Source organism: Equus przewalskii, chromosome 13 (genome assembly GCF_037783145.1).
Source record: "Equus przewalskii isolate Varuska chromosome 13, EquPr2, whole genome shotgun sequence".
Lineage (NCBI taxonomy): Eukaryota > Metazoa > Chordata > Mammalia > Perissodactyla > Equidae > Equus > Equus przewalskii.
In genome coordinates, this window is record NC_091843.1 from 61,995,090 (window position 1) to 62,014,887 (window position 19,798).

The following is a 19,798-nucleotide window of genomic DNA, read 5'->3' on the forward strand; positions in this document are numbered from 1 at the left end:
GTTAACTACGTAGCTGGTGTGTGGTGAAATGAGTGATTCAAATCCAGTCCTTGTGACTTCAGATCCAAGTCTTAACCATCTGAAGTTGTAGAGGTGTCTGTCCACTCAGTTCTTTTTATGTACATGCTTATACGCATAGCGTTTGCCAGTTTCTGATGTGTGTATTTTGAATACATGAAGAAGAGGGAGAGATTTGTGGTAGGGGGAGTAAGAAAAGGCACAAGTTGTATGGCATGTTTCCTCACTCAATCCTTGTACTTGGTTTTAATTCCTATGGTTAGAAGGAGAAAGCCAGAAACTGCGTATGTGAGAGACAGGCAGACATTGTGAGATGGACACCACTGGAAAGGCTTTGGGGGTGCAGGTGAAAGAGAGGAGCCCATTGATTCCACTTCTGCGGTGCCCTGGCGTTCCTAGGACTGGAAGCTGTGGGAGCTGTAGGAGTTCATGCCGTGACCCAGGAGCAGTCATGAGAGGCAAGAAAAGTCTTCAGTTCCATTGAGGGGCTCTGCTGCCACAGACATGGAAACAACAGGAGCCAGAGCAGGAAGGACAGAACAGGTCAGCACCTTGTGGGGACAGCAGTTAACAGATGGGGGTCTGGGCAGGAGTGAAGCACTACTTTGGGCATCTCAGAAATAACTATGGAGAAAATTTAGAGATGCTGCTTCCATCAGTCAGGCTAGTGGGGGAATTCCAGCTCTCTAATTAGATCATTAAAAGCAAATGTGGGGGCTGGCCTGGTGGTGTAATGGTTAAGTTCGTTCACTCTGCTTTGGTGGTTTCGCCAGTTTGGATCCCGGGTGCAGACTTACATACCACTCATCAGGCCATGCTGTGGCGGCGTTGCACATACAAAAATAGAGGAAAATTAGCACAAATGTTAACTCAGCAACAATCTTCCTCAAGCAAAAAGAGGAAGATTGGCAACAGATGTTAGCAGAGGGCCAATCTTCTTCACCAAAAAAAGAAAAGAAGAAGAAAAGGAAAAAAGTGACCTTGTTTTATAATCCCATGCAAGTGAAATCTGGGATATATTTAATTTATATTGTGTTCAGACAAAATACAGGTGAGAAGCTGTGTAATACAAGCTCATTATCATCATGTTGTTGAAGCAAGTGGCTTTGTGAATTCCTGGAATGCATCCCTGCACTCAACATCTCGTATTCATGTACAGTTAAAGTACCTTTTAATACCAAGTTCTAATCATATGTCTTGTTTTGTAATCCAGCTATGTTTGAATAGTGGTTTGATTTTTTTATTTATGGCTTGTACTTTGGTCCTAAACTAGTAAATTGACTATAGTATTCTTTCTGTTTCATAATTTCTTTTAATTTTACATTTTTTCAATATATAGGAAGAAAATGTAAGCAGATTTTTAAAAACTGTTGTTTCTTGGCCTACCCAAGCAAAATGTACTTAGATGTATTGTATATTATTTTATAACATATTTTCTTCTTATTGCATGGCTCATAGAACTTATTTTGGGAGAATAAAGGCCAGGTAGATAGATATATGGTACTACTTTATATTTAATATTTTCCATGTTAAAATGATCTATATTCTGTTTTTCCCAATTTATAAGAAAATTTACATTTCTTAAATTTTTCTAAATTTGTATGAAAATTATTTACGTTAAAATAAGAGAACAAAGTTTAAAGTACCTCCTCCCATGTGTTTTCCTTTTTTAGCATTTGTTTTCTGTGACTATAAGAATGTAAAATATATTGATGTTGAACTTTGGGAAATAAGAAAAGCGTAATTAAATTAAAATTAAAATTTTTAAAAATTTAATTAAAAAATTAAAATCACACTTATATAAACCCACTACCAAGAGGTAGTTAACATTTTATCTCCTTGGTTTTTTTCTCTCTGCATATATACTTAATAGAATCATGTTTATACTCCTAATAATTGTATATCCTGCTTTTTTGATTACATAGTATTTTCCTACTTCATTAAATGCTTAAGAAAATATGATCTTTCATGGTCACATAGCACTCTATCAAAAATATACACCATCATTTAATCATTATCCTATTTTAATACATTTGGTTGGTTTCAGCGTTTTCATTACTATAAATAGAGCTGCAGTGTGCATCCTGTTCCACAGATCTGTCTGCTTCTCTGCTTAGCCTGTTGCTTAGAAGTCCCCAGAAGTACTCTTCCTGGTTAGAATGTGTATACATCTTTGAGACTTTTACATCATAGTTTAAATAAATATAAAAAAAAAATCATCTAGCACAGTGCCTGGTGAATAGGCACTCAAATAATGACTTTTTCTTAACAATAGAAATTCTGCATTGTATTTGTCATTTCGTCTCAGTGATATGGTTTTTTCAGTACCTACCTTTCCTGGATTTTACTCATTCCTTCATGTATTCAGTAAATGTTTATTGAGCACCTACTATTTGTCAGACCCTATGCTACTGGTATATGTTAACTTGGACTTGGGGAAGGTGTTAAGAAAATACTTAAAAACCTCCTTTGATCCCTATACCTGGAGAGATGAATCTGTGTCTTGACACTGTACAACATGAGCTCTGCTCTTTCTGAGCTTCTAATTTAAGAAATGAGATGAAACAGGTTTATATAATACCCTTTTATTTTCTCAGCCAAAATTGACAAAGAAAATGCTTTCTTTACATTTGTGTTACTTAGCACGGCTTCCTTTGTGAAGGTTAAGTGTGCGTACCAAGTGGACTAGGTCAGGGTGGATGACAGACTTGCCATCTTATTTTCAGTTATTGTGGGAACCTTATTAAAGGAGGTGGGATTTTATAAGCTGTTTGAAATGTAAGAAAGAACATTTAGTGAGCTGTGAATGTATTTGTCTGACATGATGAAAAATGTATAACCTAATTTTAGGTTTTGTTTTTTGATGATAGGTTCTCTTGTTTAAAGAATGTTAGACATGAATATGTAAGAAATTGTTCTATATTCATACATTAGGGTGTTTGTACTCTTTTTAAGCAAGTGATTATTGTCTTTCATTTATGATTAAAACACAGATTGTTAGGGCTTTATACCTTGGTTAGATTTTATTCATCCTGGGAAGCGTTTTCTCCTGTTAAAATATTAAAGCCTAATCTAAAATATTTTCACAAACACAAGTGACTTTTTGAAGGTTGTGCTCTTTTTGCATATTCTACATCAACCTCCCGGGGAGGGTGTGTTCTTTGTTGTCATAGAATATTATAGAATCTGTTCATGAGCTATACACTTTGGTGGAAACCTTCCTTATAATCACAGAGAAGAAACTTTGTATGTTTAAGAGCACTACAAAGCCTAATTTTGGGTGCATATATTTGGTGTGCTTTCCAGAGGCTTTAACAACAGTAAGAATGTGCTGTCATATCCAAGTGCTGTTAGAGTAAAATAATTCGTCGTTAGAACATCAAAAATAGAATCAATATACCCTAACAAAATAAAGTTATTTGGATTACTTCCTTTTATTACCTATAATTTTAAATATATTGCAAAATACAGGTAACCCTGTTGTGTACAGTTAAACTTGTTACTGGTATTTTCCCAACTGAAAGTCTCACTTAACTTGCCTTTTCCTCCCATACATAGCTGCAGCCTGGTGAACAAATATAGAATAGAACAGTTTATATATTGTCATTTCTATTTCTAACAGCTTGGTGGGTAGGCAGGATATATCATAACAAAGATTTTCACTAAATGCTATTCGATTAAATGTATTAAATTCTATCAAGTATAATGACAGGAATAAAAGTTAACTTTGTACAGTAATGTTCAGAATGCTAGTTCTAAGGAATTGGGGAAAGGAAGTGTATATATTGAGTAGTGGCTGACCTTTATTGAGCACTTTGTGTGGTGTGTGCCCAGCACATGGATTTTCTTGGAATGCTCACAAGAACCCGATTAGATTCGTTTCTCATTTTCACACTTTTTGGATAATAAACAACTTCCTTAAGATCACATGGCTAGTAAGAGGTGGAGCTGAATTCCATCCCAGGCAGCCTGAGTCCAGTGATTTCATAGAGAGTCATATAATCTGACGTTTCTTTTTGAGATAAATAAAAAGTTTAATATCACTGATTTGAAATTAGTGCAATAATTATATTTAAAATGCTTTCATTCCATATTATGACCAACCAGTTAAGAAAGGGTGTGACAGTGGGCATAAAAGAGTTAGAAGAAACATGAGGAAAAGGAAAGGAAAGAACCGGAGATGGGGTAGAGTGACAGATGAACATGCAGGAAAGTGGAAAGGACAACATGGCATGGAGAGGAAGAGGTATGCAGACAGAGATTGAGGAAGGGAGCAGAGAGTGTCCAGTGACATGAGTAAGGAAAGAAGCATAGACAGTCTGGAAATCTAGGGAAATTACCTTTGTCCTGGCTGGCTTTTCCCTTGCTTCGTGAATTTTGGCATGCCTTTTGAAATACTAACTCGCTCTTCTGCTATTCAGAGCTCTTCCACTGTTCCTTGTGCGTTGTTAGCCTTCTGGGACTGGGACTAAGTTCATCTTATCCTTTAATGATGGAACTTCCGAGTTAGATGATTCAGAATTCAAGTTGTATATACTACTTCTGTTTTTTCCTATTTTCTTGCATAGCACAGGATACATCCACACAATCAAATTTTGGAAAGTAATCTGTCTGCTTGATTTAATTTAGCCTTCAGTGATACTCTTGTGAATTTCTTTTTTATGCTTTTTGAAATGAATCCTGTTAATGTAAAGGTTTTATTTAGAAATGAAATAAAATTTGACAGAATGGAAGAGACTTTACTTTCAGAGAATTAAAACATTTTTCCTGTGACATGACCAAAAAATTAATTGTGTGTTTATGAAGCAACTACTTTATTGTTAATTATGTTTATTTCTTACTTAATTGATCTCAAATTTAGTGCTCAAATAGATTCTTTGGTTGTATTTTAAGTACATTATTGAGTATGTCGTCAAAAAAACAGTGAGCTCATATGTAACCTTGTGTACGTTACTTTAACTTCTCTGTTTCTTTATTTGCAAAACGGAAATTGCACCTTCCCATTTATCTCACTGGGTGAGTGTACCAGTGTAGTGTCTGTACTAGAAAATACTTTGTAAATATTATTGCTAAATACCCTTATGGTTATTACATTAGTAGATTACTTTTTAGATTACCCCTTTCATTAATTAAAGGATGAGCAGATGCAGAATAGACTATTTCTTCTGTTTCATTTAGATTATCCAAATATTGAATTTCAATAAACTAAAGCAGTATTAGTCAAAGAAACTTGGTCAGCAAATTGAAGGAGAGTGGTTAAGTCGTACCTAACCTATCATAGATCTTTTTAATAGGGACAAATATCTATGCCATTAGTTCTGAACCAATGTCTTTCCCTTTCACAATGCTTTAATGCATAACTTATAAATCTCTTTTTATCGGCCAATCTGACTTTTCCAAGCCCAGACTAACATTAAGCAAGATAGAATGAGCAAAAATCAGGGAAGGTCAAATAAGCAATCAAGTGATCTGATTCTCATTGGACACTAATGGAATTTTAGACTTTCAGAAAGTGATTAGTTATAAATTTCAGTGCCCTTGTTGACAAAGGGTCAGTTTTTATAAAATTGTGGTAAATTTTTAATGAGATTTTCAAATCACTGTGTTGGATTATTATCTCCATAAAACCTATACATAGTTCACTTTTCATATTAAGTCTCACATGAACATTTTTGCTGAAATGATAATGGTATTATGGGTATGATTTTTAAAAGAGCCTTATCTTTTAGAGATATACTGAAATATTTACTGATAAATGTGATGTTTAGAAGTGGTTGGGGCTATTGAGGAAACAAGGTTGGCCATGAATTAGTAATTATTGAAGAATTATGATTGGTAAATGAAGGGTTATTTTAGTATTTTGTGTACTTTTGTATATTTGAAATTTTTTATAATGGAAAGCTAAAAAAATTAAATTTCACTGCTTTGTGCTTCTGATTCACTTAATGAAATAATTACATCATGCTAATTTAAAGTCACAATTGTATTAGTAGATATGAGTTCTCAAATAGTCCTTGTTTTTCTCAAGATATATAAAAGCAATATTTGTTAAAGCTCTGTATTGAAATATCAGGCATGTAATTAAGACTTAGCTTAAAATGTTTAGGAAAAATTCTATTTGTAATAATTGAATGTAATTTTTACTTACATTTTTGGCTTCTTTCCATGTGAACTACATTATTATAGCATATATAGAAAGTAATAATTAATTTGCTGCTGCAAATGACCATATTAATACAGTCATGCACCACATAATGACATTTTGGTCACAATGGACTGCATATATGATGATGGTCCCATAAGATTAGTACCATATAGCCTGGATGTGTAATAGGCTATACCATCTAGGTTTGCGTTAGTATGCTGTATGATGTTTGCACAGCAATGAAATTGCCTAACAATGCATTTCTCAGAACTGTATCCCCATTGTTAAGCGACGCCTGACTATATAGTGATCACACGTGTAATAAATGTTTAGCATTTGCTCTTCTCACTAAACTGTAAGCTCCATGAGGGCAGTCTGTCTGTCTTAATCATTGTACGTAGCACAGTACTTGACACATAACGTATGCTTAGTAAATATTATGTGTGACCATGGTTTAGAAGAAAACTATTTACTTTTAAATAATCTGCTTTTAGATTTCTTTTTAAAATTTACTAAAGATAAGTTTTTATTACATGAAGAGCACAGTGACGAAAGTCTTACTGAAATGATTTATAAAGTGAATCCATACCAAGTGTTTTGTCTTCATATTTAGCTATTTCCGTTTGTATGACAAGTGCCAATTTGTTTTGTGTTTTTGTAATACTATTTCAAAGGACAGAGCTTTCTAGCACATGAATTATAAAAGTTCTGTGTAAACACTACACAGATATTTAAATAGTTGAATGAACAAATGGAGAAATTTTATTGTGTTCCTGTAAGTATAATATGTGTTTACTGGGTATTTAAATAAAATTTCTTCCGCTTGGGAATTTTATCATCACAGTACTTCACCTACTCTTTGTCAGTTGATAGGTGTGGGTGCTTACTGACTTTGACAGGTAGCTGGGCCCTAACCGAGGAACCCCTTGGTGTGGTGTACTACTGTCCTCTAGGGGATATGGGACCTGGCTGTGGCCATAGCCTCCTGGCCAGCCTCTCTGAAGCCAGAATATCCCTTCAGCTGATCCCGTGTGTACCTGCTGGACTATCAAGTACAACTTTCCCTTCATCACCCTTCCCTTGGAACCTTCAACGAGAAGCTCCATTAGTCATGGGCCTGCAGTATGTTGGAACTCATGGGGACCTTATAGTCCTTTAAGCCCTACATTTCTCTATTACCAGTAAAATAGATTCCGGCAATATCAAGCCATACCCATTCTGCCTGGCTTTCAGCCCTCCATAATCTAGTTACCTCTTCAACCTTGGTTTCAGATCTAGTCAGAAGGCCTTGGGAAACTGAACTGAACTAAACTGGGATGCAATGTACAGACTAAAATATTCCCAGGGCTCTCGCTGGTAGTTGTGGGAGCTAGACCTGTTCACATCCCAACTTGTAGCCTCTGCTCTTAGAGATGGGGGCTGTACCTTATCTTCATACTGCATTAGTACTTAACATAAGGAGTTGCGCATATAGTAGGTATTCAAATACTTGTTGAATTAAAGGGATTTAAGGGTCTGAGAAACCTTGAATGAAATAAGCTCTTCATTAGACACACTATAAATGTGCCTTTTTTATTTTTAAAGATGTTGCTTAGTCAGTGGACTAGGGTGGCTATTCACTACGGAGGTCACTTCTCCTCTGCTTTTCTAAACCAATAACCCGTTTAAATGGTTACTACCTGCTACGTGGCAGAGGGGACACTCAGACAACCAAACTCTCTTCCAGTTTATTCCTCCTGAGAATCCATATGGCTCTTCTAGTCTGGTGAATCTCACTGGACCAGAACACATGGAAATGTTTTTGCCCTGCGGTTATAAAACTCACTTAGAATCTAGCCTAAGCAGATTGCTTTATGCTGGCTTTGTTTTGCATTCAGAAGATGAGGTCACCTCATAGGTCCAGTGACCACTCTGGCTGCAAAAGATGAAAAAAGTAATCAAACCTTAGTATTCCTCCTGGAAAATTCCTTAGAAAGTAGACTCGCTGCCCTTCATCCTTGTTGTTCTTTTGCCTTGGATGTGGAAAGAAGACCTTGAATTGGTCCTGAGGTCCTGAGTGAAGTTAGGTAGTCATTCTGTTGATTTCCCTACATTAGTTTTCCAGTTCACTTCAGAATCAAAGTGCTACAAAGTGTTGCTTTCTTTGAAAATCCTGTCCTTAGCATCATGAAGCCATTTATTTCATTTTAAGCCACTGCTTCTTTGTGCCACTTGGAACAAATAAGATGAACAGCTCAAATTTTTTTTGGCATTACAAGGGATTTGTTTTTCAATATTGAACAAATAAGCCATTAACATGCATCAAGACGGTACTTCATTTATTCCTTCATTTTTATTTTTTGAGCTCCTGTTGTATGCCAGGCTCTGTGCTAAGCACTGGGGATAGAGAAGTGAATGAGATAGATGGGGAGACCATCAAATAGTGAACAAGTAGAGGATGTGGTGGGATGAAAGGAGATGGAAGAGAAAGGGAGGAATCGGAACATGCAGGGCCTTATAGGTTATAGAAAGAGTTTGGATTTTATGCTTAGAGTCATTGGTACCATTGGAGGACTTTGAATAGCATACTGACATGATCTGATTTGCGCTTTTCGAAAGATCACTTGATGGCTTGATGGGTGGAGAATAGATTTGTGGGGTCAAGAGTGGCAGAAAGAGGTCCAGTGTGCAGGCTATTGAAAATGTCCAGGAGAGGGATGATCTATCTTGGACTGTAGTGGTTTATAGTGGCAGTAGAAATGGCAAAGAGACAACCCCAATGTATACCCAAGGCCGTCTTCAGTACTAATATTTGTAGGGTCTAGTTAGCCATGGTTGTTAGATTTGGTCATGAGACTGTTTCTGGATTGATTCCATAGGAATCGTTAAGAGAAGTATGTATTTCTGGGTCCTGAATTAGTAGGTTTGGGATGAAATCTAGGAGAACTTTTTAAGTTTTTTGAGCAACATCAAGAGATACCTTTATATTATTTAGTACACTCATCTAGGATTACACAGAATAATACTGTAATGCCAGCAGTATAAAAATGTCCAAATATTGCTCTACCTTTGTAGAATTAATACAACAAATTCCTTTCCTCCCCAGAAATGCTAGCAATCATTCTCAAAAGTTAATCTTTCAGCACAGATTACAAAACCCCTTTCGCTGAATCAATCTTATTCTGATAAAGATAGATCTCACCTCCCATGTTCCAAGAAGCCTTTATCTTAAAATAAGAATATGTTGCATCTCTTTATTTAGAATCTTGGGGTTTATATAAAAGCTTCTCTCATGCTTACTTTCTTGTTCTTGAATTTTAATCCTTTCTAGATAAAAGTGCTTTCTTGGGTTACCCAGTTTCTACTTACGTGACTTTATAATTTACTGCTGTTAATCCACCATCTTCAACACCTCTGAATTAGATTACCCCAACCCTCTCCTGTGCTTCCCTCTTGTGGGAGGTTCTCAGGATGTACAAGACTTATATTGGCACCACATCCATTCTGTTCATAGGACAGGATAAAAGTAATCAAGGGTAGCACTTCTCTTAGAAAGTTCTTTAAAAAGTAGACCCATTGTGCCTTGATTCCTACCACTCTGCTTCTATGAGGCTGAAGAGAGGGCCTTGAATTTGCTCCTCCATTGGAGTGGGATTAGTACCCTGAAATGAATCACACCTAATTTGTTTAAGATAAAGAGCATGAGTTTCAAAACTTAAAAGACAAAAGTTTAAAGTGCCACTTTGCCTGTTAGTTGTTTGATTTTGAGGCAGTTGATCTCTAATAGGCTTATTTTAGTCACCTGTTAAATGGGGATAATGATGCCTCTCAAGGCTGTTATGAGGATCCCAGGTGATGTATAGGGAGGACTTAGCTTGGCACACAGTAAGGCCTTAGTTGATATAGCCCTTTTTATTATCTAGCTGTTTTTATTATCTACTTCCTCCTCAACTCTTTGGCTACTAGTCCCTTAAACCTTGACAGAGTGTGAGCTGTGTCCAGAGAGTGAATCTCCACATTCAGCGATTCCAAAGTCACATTTATAAACAGGAACTCTCCAAGCAAAATGAGTGACCTTGTACTGCTCATCTTCTGCGCTCTTTCTTCTAGCCAAGAATATTTTAGTCATACATGGCCATTTCTGTCACAGTGGCTATTACATTTGCCCCTATTTTAGAATTTTCTAGGCCTATTATTTTTACCTCCTGGAGAGTTTTCTCTCTTGTCCCCATGTTTGATCTCACAAGAAACCATCCTCACAAGATTTCTGATTGATTGCAGCTCTCAAGAGCTTATGAGTTCCAACAATTTTTCTTTTTCCGCCTTGCCCCCTGCATGTCTGGTTTTCATTTGCTTCAGTTTTAGCAAATAGAGACGGCCCCCTTAAGATTCACAAACTGAACTTTACTAGAACCGTTGTGTGTGTTTATGTTATTCAGGCTTTTCATGGTTTTCTCGACCTTAAAGGCACAACAGACATTCCTTACCACCAATGCTTTTCCTCATTGTAACACTAAATGCACCTGCATCCTTTCCATGAAGATATAAAAATGTTGCTTGGCTTTTAGATGGTCCTTCTTTACCTCTGCTGTGTGAAGAGAGAACATTATTGAATTTGACGTTCACTTCCTCTTTCTCTCCATCACAGCCTTGACTAAAAGATCAAAATCTGCTTTGCAAGCTGATCTCATTCTCCCCCGATTTTCTGATGCTTCTTTCCAAATCCTGAGCCACATTTCTGTTTGCATGCTAATTCTTGTTTACTGCCTGGTTTCCCACAGTTTGTGAGTTAGTATGATCCTTCAAGCCAAACCATTCTAGGTTGGAGCTTTAAAATTCCTCCATTGTGTGTAATCTTTTCAACAATGGTGCTGGGAAAATTGGATATTCATGTACAAAAAAATGAACCTTTCACCTTACTTCACACTATTCACAAAAAAATAACTCCAAGAACACCATAAACCTAAATTTTAGAGCTAAGACCATTGTTAAGAAAATGAAAGACAAGGCACAAAATGGAAGAAAATATTTGTGAAACATATCTGCTAAAGGACTTGTATCCAGAATATATAAAGAACTCTTACAACTTAATAAGACGACAAACAACCAAACTTAAAAAGTGTGTAAAAAATTAAACTTACGCTTCATTTCTTGTTGTTCATGTTGTTGAGTCTATTCTGATTCCTAGCAACCCTGTGTTCTGCAGAGTACCTGATACTTTACACCATCCTCTCACCTTCTGGTGCTATATCGCACGATGCTCTGCTGCTGTTCATTGGATTTTCATGGCCAGTGTTTTCAAAAGTGGGGTGGCCAGGTCCCTCTGCCTCGTCTCTGTCAATCTGAAAGCTCCACTGAAACCTGTTGATGTAGCTGTCAGCATCACAGCAACATGCAGCTGGCACAGTATGACAGACAAGTAGTGTGGTTCCCTCACCGGGAAATGAACCCGCAGTGGTGAGAGGGCCAAATCTTAACCAGTAGACCATCAGGGCTGGCTGTACACTTATCATGTGACTCAGCATTTCCACTCCTAGATATTTACCCAAGAGAAATGAAAATATATGTCATACAAAGACTTGTGTGTGAATGATCACAGAAGCATTATTTATCAAAGCCCCAAACTGGAAACAATTCAAATGTTTATTGACTGATGAATAGATAAAGAAAATGTAGTATAGCTATGCAATGGAATTCTATTCAGCAATAAATGAGCCAACTACTGATACATGTAACAGCACGGATGAACCTCAAAAATATTATGCTGATGAAAGAAGCTAGACACAAACAACTACTTAAGATACAATGCTATTTATACAAAATTTCTAGAAAAGGCAAAACTATAGAGATAGAAAGCAGATCCATGGTTGTTTAGGGGTAGGAGCTGTGACTGCATATGGACATAAAGGATAAAGGGAATTTGGGGGTGGTGTGATGGAAGTGTTCTAAAACTTGATTGTGGTGTTGGTTGCACAACTGTATAAGCTTACTAAAATCTCAATGAACTATACCCTTAAAATGGGTGAATTTCATGGTGTATAAATTATATCCCAATAATGCTGTTTAAAAAAATTCTCCATAGCACTTGGGTTTTGACATAGCTGTCAGTTTAAAACCTTAACAAAATGGTATTCTTTTTACCATAACGAGGAATAATGATAATAAAAATAATAATAATAATGATAATAATAAACTTTCACTTATGTCTCCCTCTCTCCCATCTCATGGTTTAGCCCATAACCTAGAGCCCCTAAATTATGGTCAGGACCTCTTGGAGTAACAGAAAGTAAACTTGCATGCTTTAGCTATACTGTGTTCGAATTGTTTTCTTACGCACATCAACCACTTAGTCCTGGCTGAGAATTAGAATACAGGAGAAAGGGGAGTCTGGGATGATTATGATAATAATAGCTAAAATGTATTGGCAATCACAATGTACCATGCCCTGTTCACAACATTTTACATGCATTATTTACCCTCCTGTTTTACCCTGTGAGGTAGGCACTGTTATTTTCTCCATATTATAGATGGAACAAAGTATAGAGATGAAATGACTCCCTAAAAATCACACAGCTAGTAAGTGGTCCACCTGGGATTTGAAATAAGACAGTCAGATTCCAGTGTCCCAGAGAAGCTGACATTCACCCTGTAGCTACCTCGCAATCTATGCTTGTTTCTGCCAGACCTTCGGCCCAAATTCCTAACTGATCTTTTGTCCTTGGGATTGGAGCCAAACCCCACCCAAATCTTGAAGACCCTTTCATTAGTCTCCTAAAACATGTCCAAGCCTACTAAGAGTATTTCTATACCCCTAGGGCTTGCTCTGGTCTTGCTTGGCTTATAGAACCCTGTTGGTGGAAGCTACTCTGAGTTCTCTTATCTGATTGCTTGAGCTGAAAGAGAACTGACCTACCAAGCAAATTTTTAATACCCTTTCCCTTCTCTCTGAAAACTTTAACCCCTTGGACCTGAGCTTTCTTGTGTCCTTAATCCTTATCTGAATTCCTTCTCTCTCCTTGAGGATGGATATAGGAAAGGCTTGATGTTAGAGTGAGATTGGGCAGGGTATTTAACTAACTGACCATATGTATTTAACCTCTGTTACCTCCTTTTTTAAAAATAGAGATTGGTTTTCATTGAAGCTTCAGGCAATTTTAGTGCCTTAAATATTCTTTGTTAACATAATGTTTTTAGAAAGCTGAGTGTTAGAAAGGCCCATTTTTAATTTATCAATGGCACCCTTAGTCTTAATATGCTGAAGCATACTTTACTTTTGAGGGCAGGATTAATCTTTTATCAGATGTACCATGGATGCTGTTGGTTTCATTATTTTAGGAAAATATTCTTGTGATTGTTTTAGAATTAATGCTACCCACATATCTTTATTTTCCAATATCTATTCAGAATAGATAAGGAAGATACAAAATAGGATTCACCCATATTAAAGCTAATGCAAAGGAGATGGAAGTTGCTGCTGTTTGAAAAACTAACAAAGGTATTCAGCTTGTTGATTTCATCTTGACTGTGAGGAAAGTGAATATGAAATTAAGCCTATGATAGAGAATATATGGACCTTCTCTTGTAAGCTACAACTTTATGGAACAGTGAAGAAAATTTTAGCACAATTACAAGAAGATAATTTTGTACGTGGAAATTTTTTGGAGGTGAGGGAGATGAAAAAGGAATTTCATTCTGCCCTTCATATATAGCAGGGCTGGGTAGAAATGCCAAAAGCATTGTAACTTGTTTGTAGCACTTGGGCCTCAAGCTTTCACGTGCCTACGAGCCACTTGTTAAAAATACAGATTCTTGGGCTGGCCCTGTGGCATAGTGGTTAAGTTCCCTGTGCTCTGCTTTGGTGGTCTGGGTTCATGTGTTGGATCTCAGGTGCGGACCTATACCACTTGTCAGCCATGCTGTGGCAGCAACCCACATATAAAGTAGAGGAAGATTGGCATAGATGTTCGCTCAGGGCTAATCTTCCTCAGCAAAAACAAAAAAAAATCAAAAAAGTGGATTCTTGGATCTTACTGCTTTTGGCTCTGGGTTTTTAATAAGTTCCTGAGGGGATTCTAATATGTATGGCATTAGTTAAGGTTCTCTAGAGAAACAGAATCAGTAGGAGATGTGCATGTGTGTGTGTGTATAAAGAGATTATTGTAAGGATTTGGCTCACAGGGTTATAGAGGCTGAGAAGTCCCAAAATCTGCAGTTGGCAATCTGGAGACATAGGAAATCTGATGGTATGGTTCTGGTCTGAGTCCAAAGGCCTAAGAACTAGGAGAGCTGATGGTATAAGTTCCAGTCTGAATTTGAGTCCAAAGGTAGGAAACTGATGGCTCTGCTTGAAGATAGTCAGGCAGAATGAGAGAAAGAGAGAGAATTCTCCCTTACTCAGCCTTTTTGTTCTATTCAGTCCTTCAACAGATTGGATGAGGCCCACTCACATTGGGGAGGGCAGTCTGCTTTACTCAGTCTTCCGTTTCCATTGTTAATCTCCTCCAGAAACACCCTCACTGACATACTCAGAATCATGTTTAACCAAATATCAGGGCCCCTCGTGGCGTAGTCAAGTTGATACATAAAATTAACTATTACACATATCAAAGTTAAAAGCCACTGGTGTAAAAATGTCCACGTCCACCCCACCTCTTTCTTTTCTGAGCAAGATTTGTCCTGAGCTAACATGTGCTGCCAATCTTCTTTTTGTGTATGAGCTGCCACCACAGCATGGCCACTGACAGATGGGGGTTGTAGATCTGCACCCAGGAACTGAATGGACCACCAAAGAGGAGTGCACCAAACTTAACCACTAGGCAACAGGGGCTTGCTTGCCCTCTTCCCCCTTTTTTAAAGACTTAATAACATGTACTAACTATAACAGGAAAAATAAAGCCACTGGTATAATGTCATTTAAAAAAATCAATATATTAAAAATGCAAATATACCCTTGGTCTAAAAATAAATAAAAGGAAATAAAAACATGATGGAATAGGGGGATAGAGAAAGAAGAAACATTCATTCATTTGTTTAAATATCGAATTCTTCCTGCTAAGTGTCAGAGACTGTTCACGGTGCTGATGCTGTGGAAGTGGGGCTGGGCGGGTGATCAACCTGGTTAGAATAATCAACTGTTCTAGTTGGCTTAGGGTTTGAGGGGTTTTCCCAGCTGTGGGACTTTTGGTGCTATGATTGACACTGTCCAAGGCAAACCAGAATGGTTGGTTATCTTGGTAGAGGGGGAAAACATGAGTTCTTGCCTTCTTGGAGTTTATATTCTGCTGGGGGAAGACAGACAACAAACTAATAAGTGAATAAGTATGTAATGTAATCAGGTAGTGATAAATGTTATGAAGAAAATCAAAGTAGGATGAGACAGAGAGTGCAGAGAGTGACTGGGGGAGTTATTTGGTGTTTTTTAGTTGGTGTGGTCTGTGAGAGTCTTGAGAGGTGGCATTGAAACAGAGACAGGAATGAAGTGGAGGAGTGAGCTGTGTGAACATCTAGAGGGGATACATTTGGGCAGAGGGAAGAGTAAATACAAAGACAGAGACAGACTTAGCATGCTTAAGGAAGACTTTGAAACCGTTTTGGCTCGAATAAGTGAGAGGGGTGGAGGTATGGGAGCAATGAAAGAAGTTGAAGTCTGATTTGGGTCAAATTATCCAGGTATATGTAATCCTAATTATACCTTTATGGGTCCTGGTAAGGAGTTTTGGTTCCAAGTGTGATGAGAAACCCTTGGAGAGTTTGGAATAAGAGACTGACATTAATTAGGTCTTGTGGATGCTATGCGAAGAATAAACAATAGGGGAACAAGAGTGGAAGCAGGGGCAGCAGTTAGAGGGCTATTTCCATAGTTCAGGTGGTAGTGGTGGTAGAGGTGAGAAGTAGCTAGCTTTAGGATATGTTTGGAAGGACTGGCAATATTTCCTAGTGGACTGGATGGTATTTTGAGTGAACAGTTTTTGGTTTGGACACCTGGGTGAATAGCGATGCCATTTATTGAAATGGGGAACCCTGGGGAAGAGCAGACTTGTGTTGGAATATAACGATTTCTCATTTTTGTGTGTTAAATTTGAGATGCCTATAGAAATCCAAGGTGAATGTGTAGGCAGTTGGGTATAGATGTTTGTAGCAGAATGCAGAGGTCTGGGCTGGAGATATGAACCTGAGAACCGTTAATATACAGTTAGTATCTAAAGTCATGAGATGAGATTAGATCACCTACGGAATGGAGTTAGACAGAAAAGAGAAATGGGCTGAGAACTGAGATGAGATAGACTCAGCAAAGTGACTAAGAGCCATCAGTAAGGAGGGAGAAAATCCGGGAGAGTATGGTGCAAGTGAGTGAACTGTTTCAAGAAGGATAACCAAGTATATCAGACGCTACTGTGAGGCTGGGATGAGAATCTATTTGGTGATTTACTTTGATAACAAGGTGACTGTTGAATGGTGGGAACAAAGCCTGATTAGAGTGAGATCAAGAGAGGCTGCCATAACCAAATACCTCAAACTGAGTGGCTTAAACAACAGAAATTTGTCTCACAGTTCTGGAGGCTAGAAGCCTGAGATCAAGATGCCAGCAGGTCCATGTTCCCCCTGAAGGTGAAGGATCTGTTCCGGGCCTTTTTCCTAGCTTCTGCAATTTTGCTGGCAACTTTTGGCATGCCTTGGCTTGTGGCACCATGACACTAATCTTCACATGGTGTTCTCCCTGTGTATGCATCTGTGTTCCAATTCTTCCTTTTTATAAGGATGCCAGTCCTATTGGATTAGGGGCCCAGTTTACTCGAGTACCACTTCATCCTAACTTAACTATTTATGTCTGCAATGGGCCTATTTCCAAATAACTTCATATTCTGAGTTACTAGGGGTTAGGACTTCAAAACATGATTTTTGATAGAACACAGTTGAACCTATAACAATGTGGTGTATCCATACAACGGAGTATTATTTGGCAATAAAAAGGAATGAAGTAGTGATGCATGCTACCACAGATGAACCTTGAAAACATTATGCTAAATGAAAGAAGCTAGTCATAAAAGACCACAAATTGTATAATTTAAATTATAAAAATTGTCGAGAGTGGTTAAATCCATAGAGACAGAAAGTTGTCAGTTGTTGGGGGCAGGGGGTGGAATAGGGGAGTGACTGCTGATAGGCATGGGGTTTCTTTTTAGGGTGACAAACATATTCTGAAATTAGATATTGGTGATGGTTGCAGAAACTTGTGAATATACTGAAACCCACTGAACTGTACCCTTTGAGAGGGTGAACTTTGTAGTATGTGAATTATATGTCAATAAAAAATACATAGAGAGAGAAAGATGTGAAGAAGTGGAGGCAGATAGTGTCAACATATTTGAGATGTTTCTGTGAAGAAGTAAAAAAACTTGGGGTGGCAGAAGGGGATGTGGGGTCAAGGGAGGATTTTGTTTTTCAAGCTACAGGAGATAATGCAGCCTATTTGTATAGTAATTCAGATGATCCAGTGGAAAGGGAAATAATAATGATGCGAGGTAGGGCAGAGGGAATTTGGAGGAGCCAAATCCTTGAATTCACTGGAATGCCATCTTGAATACCTTTATTCACATCTCTTCCTTCCCTAGGTGACAGATCAGTCGGTGAAAGCGTTTGCTGAGCACTGTCCCGAACTTCAGTATGTTGGCTTCATGGGTTGTTCGGTTACTTCTAAAGGAGTCATTCACCTAACCAAGGTAGGTACCGTGGCTACATCTCATTAGTGTTTCCGAGTATCATTCATATCAATGCGGCAATATTGTTAAATGTACTTGGATGAGGACTAGGCAGACTATTGTAGTGTACTAGTGTTTGATAAAGTTAACAGTCAGTTTAACACAACAATACCAAACCTATCCTTTCTGAAATGGGACACTCAGTTAAACTTACTGAGTTAAGTAAGTTAAGCTTACTTTTTTGCTTTTTCATTGCTAATGACTATGAAATATATGCATTAGAGAAACTCATATATATGACAAGAATTATTTAAATGTTAATAATGTCTTGCAGTTAGAAGATTTTTTTATTACTGTTTTCACTGCTCACATATCATTAGGTCCTCTGAGCATTTGGCTTTTAAGAAGTAAATATGGTCAGTGCATACGGTTAAGCCGAATATGTAAGGTGAAAAGAGAGGTGTATGTATGTCAGAAATTAACCTTATATCTCAGAGAGTTCACTTATATACCAAATATATGAAATCTCATATTTTAGCAACACAGAAAATGCCAGGTCCTTTCTAAGCGCCCACTCAAGTGTCATCTCTACTGCTTTCAAGAGTTCTAAAATAAAGAGCTAATTCTTACACACATGTAGTGGAAAACTGGCTACTATAAAATTTACCTGTGTATTATCTGAAATTTGTGACTGCATAGATTTTAACTCTATTATCTAGTACTTAGGAGCATGGATGTGAGTCTTGCCTTTTCCACTTAATAGCTGCGTAACCGTTTCATTCCACCTTCCTTCATTTCACTACTATTAGAAAAGTGCACTTTGGCAGCACAATGCTAAAATAAAACAGGTAAGATCTCAGGTCTCTTTGGGCCTGGTCTCTTCAGGTCTCTTTAAGTTTACAGTTTAGTGGGAAATAATATTTTTCTTTCCTCCTTAGGAAAAGAGCAAATGTTGACAAGTCACGTAGGACTAAGGCAATAAGGCACAGTGGGTAGGACCCTGGGCTCTGTTGTCAGCTTGGGTTTGGATCTTGGCTCTGCTACTTATTAGCTAAGTGGGCAAGTTATTTTACAAGTTGTATTATTGAAGTAATATATGCAAGGTGCTTGCCTTAGTATCGAGATCACAGCAAGTGCTAAGTAAATGTTACCTACTTATATTAAAATAGATGCTATGATATCTAAATTGCTGGAAAATCAGAGCAAACTTTGGGAAAAAATATCAAATCTCTGTTCTAGTCTAGTGTATCTAAAACAGAGCTTGTGATTGTCCTGTGTCTTCAATGACTGATCAGCTTTAATTGTATTTTGAGGATCAGAGCCTAAAGCTAATGGAGAGGATAGGCATGTTATTCTCAATTATTGCTCTATTAAAACCTCTTAGTGTAACCAAGACCACATGTAACCGTAATTTTTTATTCATTTCCTATAACCGTGGCCTGAACATCTTGGTAGATGAATGTTTTTGTAGTCACATCTAAAAGCTGTTTATAGTGTAGAGTAGAAATGCCTTTGGATGAACAGATTGTGCACAACAAGTGTTATAATGACCGTATGTGGGATTTTTACGATCACTCGAAATTGTACTCATTAAAGACAAAACAAGACTTATTAGATCAGTAAGTGCTTCCCTGAGCATTTTGAGATGGCCAAAAATTATGGTACACTGGTACTTGAAAGATCAGAATTATTCTCTGTGACAAAAAAGCAGCTACAGCATATGTCTGCGATAGAAGGCTCAATTTGCTGAGAAGGTGCTTCTGAAGATTCTAGGCCAGGATTGGTGGTTTGGCCTGTCAACAACATAATCTACTGGATTCTTATCAAAGCTGATCCACAAAGTTTTGAGCATCATCTTTGTTGTTCAACCAAGTATTTGCTTTGATGAGAAGACTAGTTTGTGGTATAATATTGATTAGTTTCCTGGATTCAAGTAAAGGCAAGATAGCATTTTAAA

At 37.5% G+C, this 19,798-nt stretch overlaps 1 protein-coding gene across 1 annotated transcript in view; it reads left to right on the forward strand.

Moving 5' to 3' along the window:
- Nucleotides 1–19,798, forward strand: part of FBXL17 (F-box and leucine rich repeat protein 17) — a 464,109-nt gene that overhangs the window by 120,542 nt on the left and 323,769 nt on the right. Inside the window, exon 5 of the mRNA XM_008506642.2 lies at nt 17,755–17,862. Coding sequence (XP_008504864.2) covers nt 17,755–17,862 — 108 coding nt within the window. The remainder of the gene's footprint in view (nt 1–17,754; nt 17,863–19,798) is intronic.